This window comes from Accipiter gentilis, chromosome 21 (genome assembly GCF_929443795.1).
Source record: "Accipiter gentilis chromosome 21, bAccGen1.1, whole genome shotgun sequence".
Taxonomy (NCBI): Eukaryota; Metazoa; Chordata; class Aves; order Accipitriformes; family Accipitridae; genus Astur; species Astur gentilis.
Genome location: NC_064900.1, coordinates 2865095 through 2884609, shown reverse-complemented (window position 1 = coordinate 2884609; position 19515 = coordinate 2865095). Strand labels below are relative to the sequence as shown.

Here is a 19515-nt window from a genome sequence, read left to right as displayed (position 1 = left end):
GTTTCCATATGTACTGTGACTTCCAAGTGCTGCTGTCTTTATTGATTCCACTGTTTAAATCTGCTGGGATTAGGCCCATGCCGTGCCAAGCTCCTACTTAACTACATGATATGTTTTTAAATAGTTTTGTTTCAAGAGGAATATTATTAAGTTTCCAATGGTCGCTGTTTTTTAACTTGTGGGTAACTGCAAAGTGGCTGAAGAGATTTGACTCAGTTTGAAAATTATATTCTCATGGAAAGCAAGCAAGAAAGTAAATGTTTCAAAACATTCTGTGGGTGTGGAAAACAGAATGTAATTTATTTTGAAACTCGATTATTGATAACGCTGACAGCATAACTATTTCTACTTATTTGTATGAAATAGAATGTCCACTAGTCGGAAGGCACATTAATTGTTAGAGAGGTTAGCTCCTGCACTGGGAATACCAGGTGCATCTTATCACTTCTTCCAATACGCGAGGGGATTTCTGATCGGGTGAATTCATGCTTGCTTAAGATCTTGAGAAGGGCTGCGTATGTAGGGATTAGCAAGGAACAGGGAGCAGCGTGAGCTGGCAGAGGGGAGGAAATGGGGACCTGGGTTTGGGCCATGCCGTTTGGCTCAGTGGGGAGCAGCAGGGGTAGCCCCCGTGCAGCCCATGGTGCGTGGCTCAGGGTTCAAGGGGACCTGACCTCACCGGTAGCTCCTACGGACTGGGGAGACAGGAGCTAAGCGAGGGAGCAGGGCAGCTCTGGAGAGGGTGACTAGGGCCGAGCACAGCCTGGTGGTCGCCGGGGTGGGGGGAGACGGGGGTCCGGGGGACAGGGAGGGATGTTGGTCCGTGAGTCTGGATTGGCAGGGCTGTGGCCGGGCACAGGAGCGGCAGCAGCAGTGTGGCCGGAGCTGTAGCTCAGGGTAGAGTTTAGGTTCAGCTTGAAAGTAGCTCCCGTGGGAAAGTGCTGCCTGGGACGCTGTGCCTGAGGCCACCGAAGGAAAAGGGCTGGCTCTGCACTGGCTCTGAGCCCCAGCAGCCAAACCTCCAGGATCTTGTTGTATACCTTGTCCAATTAGGTAGCTAAATATTAAGCTCTTAAATCCACGTTTTAGTGGTGGGGAACTGGGAATGCTATGCAGGCAGAAGGTCCCTAATAGAAAAAGAGCTGTACGAAGTCACCTGCGTTTTGAGTTATATTAAATACTCTGACTACAGTCCTGCTGTAGTAGCCAAGGGAAACACACCACCAAGTGTCGTAGCTGCGAGCACACATTTGTTTGTTGGTTGTGCCTTGGCGTTTTTATTGAAAGACTGATAGGAACCATATGGCTATGAGATAGGATATTGCCGGGTCAGGAGACCTGGGCGCTCAGCTTCGCTGTCTGCCAGACTGTACCTATTAATTCTGTCTGTGCCTCTTTCTCATCCCACAGTTGGATAACTTGACTGTTTACACATTAAGCTCTTTTGGGCAGGGGCTGTCTTGCCTTGTGCTGTGGCATCGCAATTTCTGCTGGCTGCCTCCAATATGAATGCAAACAAATAATGGTAACAAACAGCTCTGCTAGCCTCTTGAACCTTTATACTCTACTTTGTTCTTAAGTTAAGCTGGTTTTCAGAAGCTCTTTCTCAGCAACATAGGTTTATATGCATGATCCTCCTTTATCATAAGTGTGGGGATAGTAAAATAGACATGATTTAGGTACTAAAAATAGGTTACATAATAATATCCACATTCTGATCAGTTTAATAGTAAACAGTTAGTGTCACCCCCCAAGAAGTAACACGCACAGCTTTAATCACAGTAAAGCCTGACAGCAACCGGCTCCTTCTTTTGTTTTTACCCTCAAAGATGTGGTCTATTGACAGTGGTCCACGCTGTGTCCTAGCACAATCATGTCCTACACCAAAAACTTCCAAATTTGATGGTGGAGATGGTGGTAGGAGTAACTCCTGGCTTCCTCAGCTGCAATTCCTTCATTTCCTCATGCTGTGTGTCTCCTTTGTCCTTTAGCGCCCTGCTCACCACATCCTCTACTCTATCCCTGTACCCACAAACCAACTAATCAACTGTATACTCCTCTTCTTTCCGATCCTCGGTCCCTTCAGCATCCCAAGACTCTGTTAGATTGCAGCCTTCAGTATGGTAGGAGTATTTTGTCTGTGCGCAGCTGTGGCAGCTCCCAAATCAAGCCTGTTTAGAGCCCTTCAGAGGAATCGGAAAGTGCATACTTTGCACGTGCTGTATGAGTCTGCACACAAAGAGGTGGGAGCTGTTTCTGCAGTCTTGCAGTTCAGACATACGTACTACAAATTGTAGTAGCTGGGAACAGCTGTGGCGTATAACACAAGACGTGTAATTCCTGTTATACAGAAACACCTGTAACATAGAAATAGAAGAGGTTAAACCACCAATTTGCAAAGCTGAAAGCCTCCATGATGACAGCACTGATGAAGCTCCTTGGTGTTCAATGCAGCTAGGTTTTGTAGCTCTGAAATATCCTAATCTAGATCCTAGTCTGTTAGTGAAGTGTCCTGCAGTGTTCCTTAGGAATTGGTTAATCCTTTTTCAGAGGGCTGGCTGGGCCAGATGTTGTCCTTTCCTTTAAAGGAGATTGTCACAAGTGGTGATGCTTCTTCTTTCTCTATAGCAAAGCGCTGATTTTCTGGAGCAGTATCCTCCATTCACAGTCTGCAAGAGTGTATGACAGCTGCTCAGATAAACGGAATGTTTTTAAAAGGCTGTTCTGAAAATCAAGCTGCCCTTTGTGTGAGTGCCTAAAATGGATGTGGGAGCCTAACACTTGGTATCCAAATTAGAGAATTCTCATATAGTAGTGTTAGTGATGTGTATTTTGATGTTGGGTTGATCTGAAGAGATCTCTTCTCCTTGTCCCAAAGCATCCAGTTAAAGTGACAGCTAGGAATGGGTTACTGAAAGGGTTATGCTGGTTCTACTGATACCAAAATGTTGCTCAAGAGCCTGAAGGGGTCCCCTAATCTTCCCTGAAGAAAGAAAGAAAAGCTTCTAACATAGGTGCCAGCTGATACTTTCTGCTACCACATTGCAGGGCTTTGTAGTTTATGACACTGCAAAAGAATGCAACAGAATTTATTTTTTTTTTTAAGGGGCTATGTGACTTGAAATGGTAAGTGGCTGTTCTAGGCATCCTTCTGACCTAAAAGCTTACTAAATAGAAATTACAAAGGACTTGTTCCTTATATTCATATGTCCCAGTGTTCCTGTCACTGTGATACTTACCATGTGGGGCTTTCTTTAGAAGTATAATAGTTAGCTGACAAATACTGCATTGTTCACTTCTAGTAACAGACAGTATGGGTAAGGGGTGAAAGCCAGAAAACAATGTGAAAAAATGCAAAATGAAAGAACCGTATTGGAAATTAAGTCTTCTGAATAACTAATAAAAGATTTCTTAAGGCATTCTTTTAATAAATTTAATGCCATTTTGACTGTTACAAGACATGCTTCATTTCAGTTCTCTGGTGTTCATTGTTTAAAAATGTGCTCGTGTGTAAGGAAATGAAAACATTTTTGAACAGAAGAAAATCATAGTTTTCTTGTGTAATTTGAACACAAAAGATAATTAAATTTTCAGTAAATTGAGTGCAATATTTTGATGTCTAGATAACACTACATTATAACCTGAAGCTGCTGTGTTTTGTTTCTGTGCAAACTGTCTTCCTTTCCATAATGTTACAATAGTTATGTTCTGTCTTCATTACCTGTACAATATGCCCTCTCTTTTTCAAAGGGTATCTTGAGGTATGATGTCATCAGAACTCATAATTTCATTGCACCCTTTTATTAAATTGCTTTCCAGATGTTTAAATATTTGTGATATGCTGCATAACCAGCATTTGCAATATTTGCCTTAATCTCATTTGTTTGTTTTTTTTATCATTCCTGTCATCACAAGGTAAGATATTGCAGCACACAGCCAAAGCTGCGTGAAGCACCATTCACTTCTTGAGAGCTGGAGTAATGTTTTATCCAGTGCTGCTTTGTTCAGTTATGTTTATTTTGCTGAATGGTGTACATGAAAATATTTAAACCGTAATTCTGCCTTTATATGCTGATTACAAAGAAGTGCTACAAAATTGCAACATGGTATTAACCAGAAGATGGCATGTTGTTTTCCCTCGCTCCTTTTTCTTTCTTACTTATTAACAACTGCCTTTCTCCTTTTTCTGTTGTTTCAGTTAAAGGATCAAGAAAGTTAAGTCTGCCAACAGATCTTAAGACTGATCTTGGTACGGTAGGCGAAAGCCAACAGCTTTGAACTTCTTACATTCATTGGCAAAACATTTTACCGATTCATGAGATAACACAATAACCTTGGAAGCTTTGTCTGAAAAGGCTTTCTAAAAACCACCTATTAACCCATACAGTTCTGTTGGCAGCTCTCAGCATTTTGCTTGTTTAATATTCATTTACTTCATGTAGACATATTTTGCCAGTCATTACACACTGTGTGTGTAATATTTTATTAAGAAAAGGCTCCAGAAATTTTTACACACTTGAGCCATTATAACTGGTTGTCAGTGATGTTTATCTCCGTCTATAACACCCAATGCATGCACTAGTCTATTTTCTTCATTTGATGTACAGACTCCGTGCCACAACAGTGATAAGACAGTTGAACATGTATATTTTATGGTGTCTTTGAACCTCTGAGAAGGTTTGTAAGCCTTTTGAACCACAGGTTTGTAAACCTCTTTGAACCACAGATCAGAAATCAGCCATATGTCTCAGTCCTCACCTTGAGACTTAACTTCAGCTAACTGTTAAGCATATACTTTGCTGTAACCTTTTTCTCGATTCTTCTTTAACATTTCAGTGGAAATGAATAGTGAGAGCAGAGATTTCACCTCAAAAAACCTAAAATGAAAATTCATCATCTTGTGTAACCTAAAAATGTTTGGGGCAGATCAAGCCCTCTTAAATATCCATGTAAAGGGGATTGTTCCTGGCATTTGGGTTGGAAACTGTGATTCACAGCAAGTTTGGTTTGGTTTTTTTTTTAAGTAATTGTCTTTAAATATTCTCAGTCTCAAGGAGTCCTTTCTCATTTTGCTCTCATGGGAAGTTTCTCACGTAAAATGACTGAAAAAGCCATGTAGCTATGCCTCATTACTTGTGAGTGTCTTTTTAGAGATAGAAATTAAAGTTGGATCACATCCTTGCATAATGCAGCTGAACTTAATTTCTGTCACTAGGAATCATGTGCATGTATTAACCAATGTAACACTGCTCCCCGGGGCAGAAGTCAGGGGAATAAATATGTCTTCCACATTACAAATGACTGATGAACTTGGAAAATTGCTCATAGCTCCTGATAAAGATTAAGTAAATACATGTTGAAAAATCATTGGGAAATTCAATCCAGATCGTGCGGATTTCAGTGTACAGAGTGATTTGGTTGAAATAACTTATTCCATCATTAACAGTGATGTTTGAGAAACTAAGAATGTAGGAATACACCCCCAAAAAAAATTTGGAGAGGAAAATAGTAATACTCATAATACTCCTAAAAGGTAAAAAGAGTGATGTAGGCAGCTATAAGCCTGAAAAATTAATATTTCTCGCTAAATAAATGGGCAGCTATTAAGAGAGAAGGTGAATACTTAGAGTATCAAAATAGCCATAGGATAGGACCTAAGGCGTATTCTAAAGATCAGACTTCTTCTTGTTAGTATTATTAAAAATATATAATCTTGAAGGACACATAGTATGACATAGATATAGAACCTGAATCATAACACAAGAAAAAGATAAATTTGATGCGTAAAAGACTGGATTTACAGCTTTTAGAAAAGCAAGAAACAAATCAATGCAATTGGGAAGTGGTGAGGGCATTATTGTATAATACAAAAAAGTTGCATGTCAGAGAAAAAAGCTGCCTTACCATCAGCTTTCCTGTAATCATGCTGGGAGCTGGACAATATTGTAAGCATTGCCTAGAATATATTGACAAATTGAAGGTGCATTTATGTTTAAAAAAACCCCTAAACAACAGAACCACCAAAAGAAAAAACAAAAAAAAAAAAAAAAAAAAAAAAAAAAACACAAAAAAAAAACCACAAAACCCCGAGGACTGGGGAGCAGGACAACTATGTACAAAAGGAGAGCTGTAAAAGTTAAACAAATTTGACCCAAGAGCGTAGGAGGCATGATGATCCATCTTAAATGTATGACCTATGTAGGGAAGTTTGAAGACTAATGGAATGCATAATCCTGTCTGTGATTTTGATTTCAGAACAGTCATGTTTCTACCATTCCTTCGTTTACCTGTGCTCATTGTTTTTTAATAATGTAGAGCAAGACACATATAAACTAAAAATAAGTCTAAGAAGGTCTATTTCAACATCTTGCAGAAATGAGTGGAACTCCGTTAATTTCAAAAGCTTCATACACACCAAAAGGTAATATCAAATTGTCACTTAGGCGTTTTGCTCGTTGTTACTGCCACAGCTATTGGGTACTCTGTACTCGTATTACCAAGAAGCCTGGTGGATTGCTAAGGATGAAGCATGTGGAAGCAGCATTCAGTGTATAAGCTGGCAGATACTCATGGCTAATCAACTGCAGAGGAAGGTTTAAAAAAAAAAAGAACAAACCACTGAAACAAAAATACTTGTTTCAGTTCTCCTTCATGACTGTCTTAGAAGGGCAGAAGATTCCTGTTAATTAATTCTAGCCATTAAAACTGTGCTGAATTATAGATTGCTTAGTTTATAACAGGCTGGGAAAAGCCTCTCTTTCTCAATGTAAGGAGCTAAATTTAAAGGAGAGTTCCTGGAAAAGGTGATGAGTAATGTCTGCATTTCATTTACTTCTGCTCCAAAATGTCCAGGCTACACTGGCAGAGCTCTTAGGGATTGTTTATCCACTGTCTGGCTGTTGCTTGAGATTGAATCCACGGTCTGAATATTCGAGGGATAACAGTACTCTCTGGCCCACACTTCTTGTAAAAATATTCAGGTCACCACTTTGAAATGATAAGATATTGCACATCCATCCCGTCGGCTCTGGCTCATAGCTTTTTACAGAGTGCTGATACATCGCCTACTCTCAGCACCAACTGCAGCTAATTGGGAAATACATTAGCATTTGGCAGCTTACAGTTCTGCTCTCTTCTTGGGATCTGGCTCATGTAGTGTCCTTGCTTTCACTTTGCTTTGAATTGTAATCGTAGAGGTTAAGTGGAAGTTAAATCTATTTCACGTGGAGGTGCTGCCAGTACTGAGAATTGCTTGGGGAGTAGTTTGCTAGCATTTAAGGGAATAATGTGTGATCTGATGACTCAGGGTGTTCTAGTTAAACCTTGTCAGGATTTTCGTGACTGAAAGGTACTTTGGGACTTCATTCTGACCCTTGTATGACTGATAAAGTTGACCTCAGCATCTTTCTATTTTGCTGTAGTGATTATTATCTATCCTTGCTGAAGAACTTGTCACCTGTGGATGCCGTATCTCCGCACAGAAATGTGAGAATATGCCATGTGTGGGGATACATTGAAACTTCTTGATAGTTTTAGCTACTGCAGATCATAGTAACCCAATGTTTGAGTTAGCCAGAAGGAACATGTGGTACTGCTGTTGCATATGCTGTACAGTTTCCCTATTATACTTCAGAGGCAGCCTGAAATGATAGTATCTTTATTTTTAAACCTGTTTCCCAAAGCTTTCTGAAAAGATCATCTACATCTCCATGCACCTGCAGTGAAATAAATTATGGGGATAATCCTAATCTAATTTAATCAGGTGGAGAATCTGGGATGTATCTAGACATATGCAGCTGCTTTATATGAGGGTTTTCTAACTCTGCTTCACCAGCCACTTTAAGCATCTGCTTGTATTTTTCTTTTAGGAAGTATTTCTGCTCATTTCATTAAAAGCTTTCAAAGTTTCCGGGTGATCACAGGGAGCTAGACAGAAGTCCTAACTAAAGGTGGAGATACTCGGTAACTGGTGATTTTTTTTTTTTATTTCATTCCTATGAACAGATGGGTTCACTGTAAGAATTTATGCTATCACCTAGACTTTATTAGCCAAAGAATAAAAGAAAACACATATAGAGACAGACATCTTTTGTTTCTTCTTGCTAAGCTGTGGTCTTCAAAACATTAATATAATTTCCTATGCTTTATGCAGATACTTATAAGCAGTGAATTAATTCTTTACCAGGTCAGAGTTGATGTCTCCCATTTTATACAGCAGTGAAAAACTGCCTTTGTATTTCATTGCAAGGGAAGTGTCGCTTCCTGGATGCTCCCAAGCCTATGAAACAGTACCCGGATATCATCAAGACGACCTCATATTTATTTTAAGCATGAGCAGTGGGGTTACAGCAACATTCTTGCCTTACCCTCTCATAGTCTTTTACAGCAGACATTAGGCGCTGGCAGAAGTTTGAAGCTTTTAATCTGTTTTTGTTTACTGCTGCATTGGGCAAACCGGTAGATTTTAACTGGAGCGTTCTGTACTAGTTTTTCTGGATCTGTAACTGTTTACAGTGCTAAAGAACATTTCAGAAGTTTTGAGATTATGTGGGTTGCTTTCCTCCTTGGTGTGACATTTTTAGAAAAGGTAATTCAGACATCCAGTTGTAACAATGCTTTTCTTTAATTACTTGGCAACATACATTGGAAATGGTAGATATTTTTACATGCAAAGGATTTTATGCTCTGTCCAGTGTGTGCCTCCTTCCAGAAGTGTAGAGTAATTTCTGATCTCTTTTCAGTCTGAAAACACAAGCTGAATTGAGGCATCATCTGAACTCTGCTTGTAGTTAAAATCGTAGCATAATTAAGATTGGAAGGGACCTCTAGAGGTTGTTTAGGCCATCACCCTGCTCAAAGCAGGTCTAGCTAGACCAGGTAGGTCAGGGCAGCGTCCAGTTGAGTCTCGAATGCCTCCAAGGACAGGGGTCCACAACCTCTCTGGGTGACCTCTTCCAGTACTGGGAGCAGGTAGTGGCAGACAGCAATAAGGTCTCCCCTCAGTCTTCTCTTCTTAGGGCTGAACCCCCCCCAGTTCTCGGGCTCTCCTCTTACATTGTGGGTGCCGACTCCCTTACCCGCTTGGTGGACCCCTGCTGAACTCGCGCCTGTATGCCAAAATCTTACTTGGAATGGGGAGCCCAAAACTGGGCCCAGGACTTGTGATGCAGTCTAACAAGTGCCAAGTAGAGGGGAAGGGTTACGTCCCTCACGCTGCTGGCTGTGCTCTCGCTGATTCAGTAGAGCATGTGGTTTGCCTTTTTTGCTGCAAGTTTGGTCCCTATTAAGATGAAAAACGTTCTGAGTTGGACTGAAGTCTTTCACTTTTACAGAAATGGTTTTAAACATTTGGCCTCTCTTCAATTTCACATTTTCAGGTCTGGATTTTGATATTCTGTAGCTAGGACCCTGTTAGATAAAAGTCTCTTTCATCTGCTGAAGGTCAGGTGTACGACAGCATCAAGTTTCTTCCTTAATTAAATACGAGGTCGTTTATGGTGAAAGAATTTTAAAAGAGAACCTATATTAACAGATACATTAGCACTCTGCCAGTCCAAATAACCAGAATAAAAAAAGCAACAAGAGCCAACCAGCAGGTTAACTCTGTCCACTTTTACAGCAGAACAGGCGTGTGCTGTGTGGTTATATTTCAAATGCAGAAAGGGGCTGTGTTCTGACTTCCAATGCTTCCAGATTTTAAAAAAAAAAAAAAAGCACAAACAAAAACCCACCTGATCTATATGGGCAATTTAACAACCAAGTAGTTTAAAGGAAAGCTAAGTGCTGAAAATTACCAAAATGATACCCTAACTAAAAATTTGTGGCTGATACAGTTAAATGTAGTCACGAAGGAAAGGCAGTAAAATTTGTTAGCTGAAACAACAGTAAAGATCATCATATATTTAAGAGTGGATAACAACAAAACGATAGGCAACTGTTAGGCTCACAATGTAATAGATATTTACTGTTCTTAAGTTCTTTGTTTTTACTTAAAGAGGACTCTCAAAGGTAAGTCATTTTTCACTCCTTGCAAGCAATGCAAACACATATGTAGTATTCTTCTGTTCTGTGCTCTCTGTACGTTTCTTGGGTTGTAATACTCTCCAGCAGTCAAAATTGGGGGCTACACATAGATTTACCAGACCTGCCTGGATCTGGAGGTTTTCCTGTATAGTAAGGAACTTGGATTGGGATTGAGCTCTCGCACAGAATGTCATCTGTAGGCAGAGACTCGGGCATGAGACAGATGGTCCTATCGCCTTGTTTGGACTTCAGGCAACATCCAAAGTCTTAGCAACTGACCTGTCTGTACAAGCAGAATAATATTTAGAAAGTAATAATTTTCCATGTATAATTATTTTGACAACAAAATGATAACAAAAGAAGGATAAAGAAGAACTCTAATTTGGAAGTTATCAACTATAAAATCTGGTTTTGCAACATTAAAATAAGAGTAACAACTTTTCATTCTTATTTATTACAATGGCATGAAATATGTCAAAAATCTACAATGCATAATGTTAATAAGTTTAGAAAAACTTGAATTTTTTTAGAATTCTTTGATTGCTGCATAAAAATGATGTGTAAACTTAATTATATTTGGAATGCCTTATTTGCCCACGTCTGTGCCTTTTTCTGTTGAGTGTTGGCAAGCAAATTACTTACATGTTAGCATCTATGGAGCGGTGCTACCTCAATTGTTTCAGACATTCTTACCTCCAGGTAAAAACAACAATTTTTTTGAAAAACCAGGGGAAGAATTTCTGGAAGAATCTGGTTAGAATAGTCTACAAACACTTTTATTGTAAATATCTTACATTTTGTTTATTCATTTCAGATGGAAAGGTGGAATTTTGTTTAGAAAGTCTCCGGCTCGTGTGTCACGCTTTATTTTTGTCACGTTCAAGTTGAAAAAAATGTTTCTAGTCCAACCTCTTCGAAGAATTTTTCATTTTCAAAAACAGAGAATTAAATCCAGATTTTTCCATCTTGAAAATGCAGATGCAGTGCTACTAGTAAGGGGTGCTCAGGACTAGTTGGTGATAGCCAAGGTGGTCTTGTGATTCATGCACTCTGCTTGCATGTTTCAGTGTTGTCCTCTGTGCAGCTCAGGATACGTTTCATGCTTATGTTTCAGAAGTAAATCAAGTTTTCTGTCTGTTTTCCTGTTTATCGCACAAAGCATAGCAAGAATTTCTGTTACATTATTCTGGTGAGGCACACCGAGTGCTGTGTACTTTTTGAGACAGTCAGTCCAGTAGTGTGATGTTACATCCAAGTAGTCCAAAATTTTCCCACTGTTCTCTGGGAACAAAGCTAGATTTATTTTTAGATTTGCACTGCCAGGGTTGGTTTTTCAGATATGACCATGTAGAGGTGATGTTATGACATACAGTAATATATTCTTAGTGTTCTTCATTTGGATAGTGTTTATTTTGTATTTTGGTTTCATTGTTCATAATTGCAGGCAAAAATACTAGTTTTAAAAGGGACTCTGTCAGTGACAACACACTCAACGTTTTCAACCGCTTCACAGTATTTTATTTGTCTGAAAAGTAAATCTGTTCACCCTGCTTTCAAAAAAATGATGAAATCTAGACTCAAGCACATGATAGGAGTTCATTACCATAATAAGAATACCATTCTATAACGCAGGCAGTATATTACAATGACAGCATGTTGTACTCTTAGTGTGGACCTAAATATACTAACAGTATGTCAACAGGGCAATTCATCCTTCCTCTTCAAACTGCTGAAGACATGATGGTAAATAGACGCTTTTGCTGGCAGCACGTCTGTACTAACCTCTTTTGCTAGGGCTCGCACCTCCTCTCCTGCCTGGTTGACAGAACTGCACCAAGAGAAAATTGTGATCCTGACTTTGTAAGGGATTTTCTTTTAAGAATAATTTGTTAAAAATTTCAGGTGTCAGTCTATGTTCTCGCTAATGAATGATCACACTACTTTGACACAAGTTTTGGTTATTTTACATGCAAACCTGAGACACTTCTTCTGGCCATTTGTACAGTTATGAGATCTCTTTTCCCTTGATTTAAATGTGTATCTCTCTGCTTTGTAAAGAAAAAAGGTTAGTCACACCCGTAACTATTACACAGAATCTAATGTATTGGTAGTGCACAAAAATCCCCCGGTGGAAACGGAGGGACTTTTCCTCCCTTTAACAGCAGAGATTGTATTCCTCAACATGTGTTGAGGAGATTCTCTGGCCCTCATTTTTCAGGTTCTTTCTGCTCCATGTTAAAGCATCTCTCTCGGGTCCTCTTGCCTGCTCTTTTATTGATTACTTACTTACAACTTGGGATGATATTATAATGTTTCTAATTAGTCATTTAAATTCTTTTGTTCTCATGCTCTCTCAGATCGTTAGTAAGAACTGGTTGTCAGCTAGTTTTTTCTGTGTTAATTTATCCCTTTGTAAGAACTGGAAAAAATGGTTGGTCTTATTTTTTTGATTTGTTGTGTCTAGTGTAACACAACTTGCTAGGCAGCAACCGCAAATGCAGGTTTGTCCTTTTTTACTGACATTTTTAATACATTTGGTTTTAACAAGAGTTCAGCTTCTCACTGGTAAATCATTGGTTCCTTTTGCTTTTTGCAGAGGTCACCAAGTAGTTTCAAACCGTCGTATGATAAGGCAGGTTGTGTAACATATACATGTCACTGTGTAAACTGAAATGAGCATGTGTATGTATAATACACTCCCTGTCTGTGTAATACTCCTCCAAAAAATTCGATTAATTTGAGGCTCTCCAGCAGGCTTGCTGCTGTCCTGTTGCACGTTGCATCTCTCAGTAGTTTCAAGTTCACAGTAACTAATGTTACTTCTTCAGTTCCTCTTAATCTCATCATCTCACTGGTATTTTGTGTGACACACTGGCGTTCCATCCAGCACTGTTCTGTTTGGTTTTTTACACAGTTTTTGGGGTGCGGACTGCACTGAATAGTGCCACTGTTTCGTAACGGGGATAACTGAAGCATTTTTAATTTATATGGGTAACACCATGAGCCCAGACAAAGGCAAACAACCAGGACCTGCACTGTAGAAGCAGCACATGGAGAACATCAGAGAATTTTATGCCATGAACTTCTCTTTTATATAGTTTAATACATCTTAGATACAATGTTAAATCAGTGAAGTTAAATCACTAGAAAATGGACTAGTGTATTGTAGCATGGAGTAATCTCCTGTGATTACTTCCAGTGGCCTGCGTGAGCCTTACATTTTTAAATTCATGAACAAAATAGCTACAAACTGAGCCCTGACTATGTAGTTCACTACCCACAAACAGGAGAAAAGGCTGCTGCCCTGGCAGGGTGGGATGGCTGTTACCCAGGCCGGAGACTGCTTCAAGGTTAAGCTCTGCTGAGCCAGGATGCCCAACCGTAGCGCAGTCGTATCCCTGGTCCTTGCTGCTGGAACCTCGGAGCACTAGAGAGTATAATGCAAATTCCCTTGACCTCGTGGGCTGCAGCACCCGTGGGAAGGGCTAGGAGGTGATGGCAAATGCGGTGGCGGAAAAGGGTAGAAAAGAGAAGGAAGGGGGCTTTTTGTGCAGTGCTTTCTCCCCACGCAACTATTCTCCGACTTCTCCAGAAGAAGAGAGAGTTAGGAGCTGTTGCACTATTGCATCACCAGCATGGAGCAATCTGTGCACTGCTTCGTAAGTACCAATGTTAATGTCTCCAACATTAACTGGTGCTCAGTATCGACTAATATTTCTGATAGGAGAAAAGCCCCAGAGACCATGGGACAAAAGCAGGAAGCCAGCAAGGAAAAAAGTTAAAATGTTGGTTTTCCTTGTAAATTGAACAAAGCTGGAAAAAAGCCAGGTTTTTACAAGCCGGCTCTATCTCTTCTTTGGGGTGATTGGAAAATATCTGTCATGGCAAAGGAGGATCAGGTAACTTGGGTCTCAGAAGGCTAGTAAATCGTTGCAGTTGTTTTGGCAAAGGGTGATAGCCTGAGCTTTCTCGCAGTCTCCCATAGAAAGTACACTATACAAAACTAGTCTTGGGTTTTTTTCTTACCACTTTTCTTGCATGCTGCCTTTTTTTTTCTTTTTTTTTTTTTTTTCCTTCCCAGACAATGTAGTAAGGAACCCTTCCTCGAATAGTACATAACCTTTCTTAAGAAATGTTTTGTATCACTGACCTTACACCATAAACAATGTGAGAAATTAATTTTTAAATCCACGCATTGGATTTTCTCATAGATTTGGGTGGTCTTTATCTACTTGATTCTTACCAGCTTCTCAGCAAAAAATGTCGCAGACATACTCCCCATAATTATATTACTCTTTGTACAATGCCTTCTTGTTTTTATTAAGGTTTGAAGAGCTGCATTGCTCCTTGTTATATACACTTAAAAAATAATTCTATCTAATCAGAAGTACAGAATAGCGTTAAAATATAGAAAAGTGTGTAGCTGATCATTGAAATCTCTCCCACTCGTTGTAGCACTCACTAACATTTCATCAACTTCAGTACTTGAAGGGCTATCCCTGCAGCTTCTAGGGTGAGGCCTGATTTATTTTTTATTTTTTTTTCTACACAGAAACTAGCTTTGGTTATTTGGAAAGGCATTGTCGAAACAACTCAGGGGATTTAGGTGCCCAGATCCTACTTACTGTTTTTGTTTCATTTGGGCCTTGGAAGGCAACTGGGACAAGCAAATGTACTAAGAGAACATAGCAGCATTTCTCTTAAAATTTGGCATAGTGAATAGGGCCTTAGATGAATTGTGCCCATTCTGTACGATGTTCAGGGAAAGGGACTCACAAATGTTGTTGATGTTTCTATAGAACGTGACTCTTTTTTACTCTGTTGTGTTCCTCACCACTTCCTAGGATCCCCCTGGAGATAATTAGATATCATGCTGAAACTCCTTCAGACAAACTGAATTTTGAAGAAAGGAAGCAGCTGGATGAGGATGTGTCTGTTGCTGAGGTTGAACAGTCAGCCTGTGCCCTTGAACAAAGCCCCTGATCTCAAAGGACTTTCTACTGAAATAGATGAATAGTTCCAGCAGATTTTGGAAAATTCCCTAACTATAAGTTGAATGAATCCTACACATCAGTTTTATGTCTGCTGTTAGCTCCGTTAACAGCCATGTATTAAGAAACATGATAAGAATCATGAAAGTTGTGTCTCCTACAGAGCGGTCTCATTATGCAGTACAGATACTAAATTGCTTTCTAAGCTATAATTCTGAACAATTCTTTCCAGTTTTGTTCATTAACACTGAACTGCTTCACATGGAAAGGACATGACTTACACATTGGAAGACTACATATAATAGTGCACTATATGCTGTGTTCAGTATAGAATCTGTTTTATCATCTGAATATAGAAATAGCTTTTCATCATGTGCAGTGGAGCTATTATGGCATGGTAACCAAGAAATAAATTTATCTTGGGATGTTAACATTCATCTTTTCCTTACAATACAAATACAATACAAATCAAAGAGGGTTAACAAAATATGATACTTCTATACAGAATCTAAAAGACTAATCTAATTCTCAGATATAAATAACCTGACATTTAAAATGAAGGCGCAAACTCCAAGCTTGTCCTTACCTATATTATTGAGCTTCCATAGTTTTGAATAGAAATACTCAGTGTGCTTGCATAAGTCTGAATTTTTGTTATGCTTATTACCTGCTGTTTACTTAAATTAGTAAGTATGAATTACCTGCTGACCAAAAATAATTCAGTTATATCTGGATGTGTATCCTTTCACATGTTGAGGGGGAAATTGTGTTCACTAATTCTTCTCACGTTGCCTTTCCCAACGTGAGAGGAAGAAATGTATCTCCTGAATGTTTTATAGTCCAACCCAACCCAACCCACTCTGAACCCTGATCTAAGTCTTGATCAGTGGATTGTTGTGGTTTAAAGACCTATTGCCAGGGGTGAAGAACAGATGAATATAGGCAGAGTTTAAAGCAGCCATGTTCTGTTTCTCGCCCCATCAGACAGCTGCGTGGGGTCCAAGGACTTTGCCTCATATCTTCACATCTGTAGCAGACAAATCAGTTGGTCAGCAGTCAGTTTCTTTAGCAGTAAAATGAATCTGTGTGGTATATAAAGATTTAAATACTTAGCAGTATTATAATTATCCCAAATAGTGGCAGTTAGGTGGCTGTTTCATGGAGCTTTGAGTCAGGTAGGGAGGATGTCTGGCTCTAAATTCTATCCTGTAGTAAATTGTGCTTGCAGTTCTTTATGAGAGCGAAAGGGAAAGATCGTGTTCAAATTTATTTGGTATCTGTTAGGAGACACAACATCAGGGATGATAGTGTTACCAGCAGTATCTTGATAATTGCCTGTGAACATAGGTCAACAAAATGCTGTGGGATCTGCAGCTGTAAGAACACATGGCAGTTCTATGTCCCTTGGTTTTTTCAAAGTATACCTTAAAGATATGGTGAGCTATTCTTATATATACACGTGTGGGCTGGTAAAACAAATCAGTAGTTATTTTCAGAAAACTTGATTTAACCCATTCTTAAATATCAGAATGTCCATCTCTCCTCCATTCTGAATTTTGGGAGCTGGCACTTTACCTAGCACTTGTTGCATTCACTTTCCAGATCACGTGAATGGTCACTGTACAAGTCCAACGTCCCAGAGCTGCGGTTCAGGAAAACGACTTTCCAGCGCAGACGTCTCAAAAGCAAACCGCCGAGGGCCTGGGAGGCCCCCCTTCAGAAAAGCACAGTCTGCAGCCTGCATGGAGATTTCTCTCCCGGTCACCACAGAAGGTGGGTGGCAATGAATATTTTGCTAGGTATTTGTGAATTTCTCACTGGGTGTGAAAGTAAATAAGTTTAGCATGATCCTTGTCCTAGTCATTGCCCTGAACTGCTGTCTTCATCTGACTGTTTAGAATTAGAACAACCCCTGTGTGTTAGTGTTGTTACTAACAAGCCTGCTCCTGAGCTCTGTGCTGCCTAGGGATGTGGTATGCTGAACCTCACCGAACTCGCACAGCCGTCCCCTCGCCTGTATGGATTGGGTGCTTTGTTCCGGAAAAGCAATTGTTCATAGCCGCTTATGTACGGTTCTTGTGACAGCTAGTAGTACTAATGTTTCAAACTCTCGTTGTCTCTACTTATCAAGTCAGAAAATGAGTAAGATATTTTTACGATGTGAGTTCAGGCTTTGCACATATATATTTATTTATTTATTGGTACTGAAGACTTTCTAAAATTCTACAATCCCTGGCCACCATTTACAGTAAAATTATAGCCCATAATCTAATCAATTTTTTGTATTTATAATAAGTTTCTTGCTTTAATGCTTGAAAAAACAGTCTTCAAATTGTAATCTACTCGAGTGCAGAGTCGCGATGAAGCTGAGATACAAAGTGGACCACTCATAGCAATGCATTGTGCTTAAAACTTAGAATAAGCCCATTTTCGTTTCAGCAGCGCCAGCTGTTGTCACTGCAGATCATTTAAGCAGAAGCATTCAGCTGACCTGTTTTTCTTCAATCTTGATAGTGTTCCCACCTTGCTGTTGGTGGCCTTGACCCTTGTCTCGCGTGCTTCCAGCTCCCTCACATCCTTGCAATTGAGCAATGCATTGTCTGTGCAGAAAAGCTTAAGTCTGTCAAAAACTGAAAAAGTATAGCATCAAAATAAACGGTGTAGGACTGTAGCGTTGGTTGTATTCAATTTTAGTAATAGGTAAGAATTTTATAATATTTAAACAACAGAAATGACAGACGGCAATATTTTAATAATAAAATAATTAATTTTAACAATTAAGTCCTTTAAAAATCCTGCTTTTAATTCTAATCAAGTTGCAGACTAATTTCCTAAGTACCTAAGAGATAATAATCTCCTGTAGCTGTTGTCTGGGCTGTAGCATGGCCTGACCCCCCCGTGATGCTATAAGTGATAGGCAGCCGACACCACCGTGACCTAGCCCTCTGTCTTGTAAGGAGCATTTGTATCCTAACCTGCCACCTGCAAAAGTGTCTGTACCACAGAAGTTCTTTACAGCTGGAACCAGTACTCCCTAATTTTGCAGATTGTTAATGGAGACAGAGCAAGGGGAATTATATCATTCAGAGTGTCTAATTTTGTATTTTTAAATGCAAATTATTGCAAATACCTTTGTTGCTAGCGGCAAATTGGTAGAATCTTTTGATATATTTTTTTTCTTTATGATAACATAAAATAGCAAATTCTTTTGCAGCCCTTATTCTGGCCATTGTGGGGATCACACAACAGAAAAATAGTGTCTATGTGTGTGAGACCCTATAAGAAAACATCCTAATTTTGGCACAGAGTGTTCCAAGATTATATTCTTGACTGGAATGGAGCTGTTATCCCAAAGTCTGTTTTGGTGTCCTCTAGCAGCTCCTTCCATTTGATTTAAGAACAGCATTTACCTACATTCATTCATGGGACACAGAGGAAAGCATGGTCAGAGGCTTTCTGCAAAATGGCTATGCTCACTGAAGGTGTCACCATCTTCCAGCTATGTCATTAGGCCTCTGGTAGAAATCAGCTCCTGTCGCCAGAGGCTATCACACCAGAACAGCTACTGGTGGTAGAGAGATCCTTTGGGTTGTTCGTTTCTGCTGAAGTACAGAAACATTTAGCTTAAACAGCTTTCTATATTGGGTTACATTATCCAACTCCCTTTGCACTAAAGCAAATGAGAAGTGCCCACGTGATCTATATTTCTGACTTTACTAGATGAGTATTAACTTTCTGCAGAAGAACAGGGTCAAAAACTTGGGGAGTAGTGACATTTCAACAGACACTGCTGTTCCTTCAGTGACCGTCCAACCCTCTCTCCTTTAGGAGAACGTTACAATATCACGGACTCTTCAAAGATTAAGTCATAGGCCAAAGAGCAGAAATGTTAAATTGCATTGTAGGCTTTGTATAACATATGACAAAGTGTAATCCTCAGCAATCAGTTATAAAGAAGTAATCCTGTTTAAATACTAAACCTACTATAAATTTTGGTTTTAACTTGGATTAATTTAATGGCTCCTGTATGAACATTGTACTAAAGAAGATTTACAGAGCTCTGAGGTTTCTATAAATTCCTGTGCATAAGGGCAGTTTTCATCTACATATCACCATTTTTAACTCTGTATTAATTATTGATGATGATCACAACATAACCCTTTCATCTACCTCTCTTTACGCGCCATACAAATATGGTAAGTACCATTGTCAGATAGTTTGTGGTGGAAAACAAAGCACTGCCACGGTAGTTTCTATTGCTCTGTGTTTTTCTCCATCCTACGTAGTACCAAACTCTTCTGGAATTCTTGTATGCAGATACTGCTGCAGTATCAGCACTACTGGTACATAACTGGGCCACGGTACTACCTAATTCTTTTATGCTGCTTCTTTTCTTTTTTCCTCCCAGAGTAAGGAAGGTCACTGGCAGGCAGAACCTACAACCCCCTAAGGTCCTACTGACCCTTGTGTACAAAACATTTAGTAATACAGTTATACTTTT

General features: G+C 39.5%; 1 protein-coding gene across 5 annotated transcripts in view; it reads left to right on the top strand.

Moving 5' to 3' along the window:
- The window catches only part of STXBP5L (syntaxin binding protein 5L), a 195273-nt gene that overhangs the window by 154501 nt on the left and 21257 nt on the right, over positions 1–19515 (top strand). For all 5 annotated transcript variants that reach the window (XM_049824541.1, XM_049824543.1, XM_049824542.1 and 2 more), the window contains one exon: positions 16617–16787. In XM_049824541.1, the coding sequence (XP_049680498.1) occupies positions 16617–16787 (171 nt within the window). The remainder of the gene's footprint in view (positions 1–16616; positions 16788–19515) is intronic.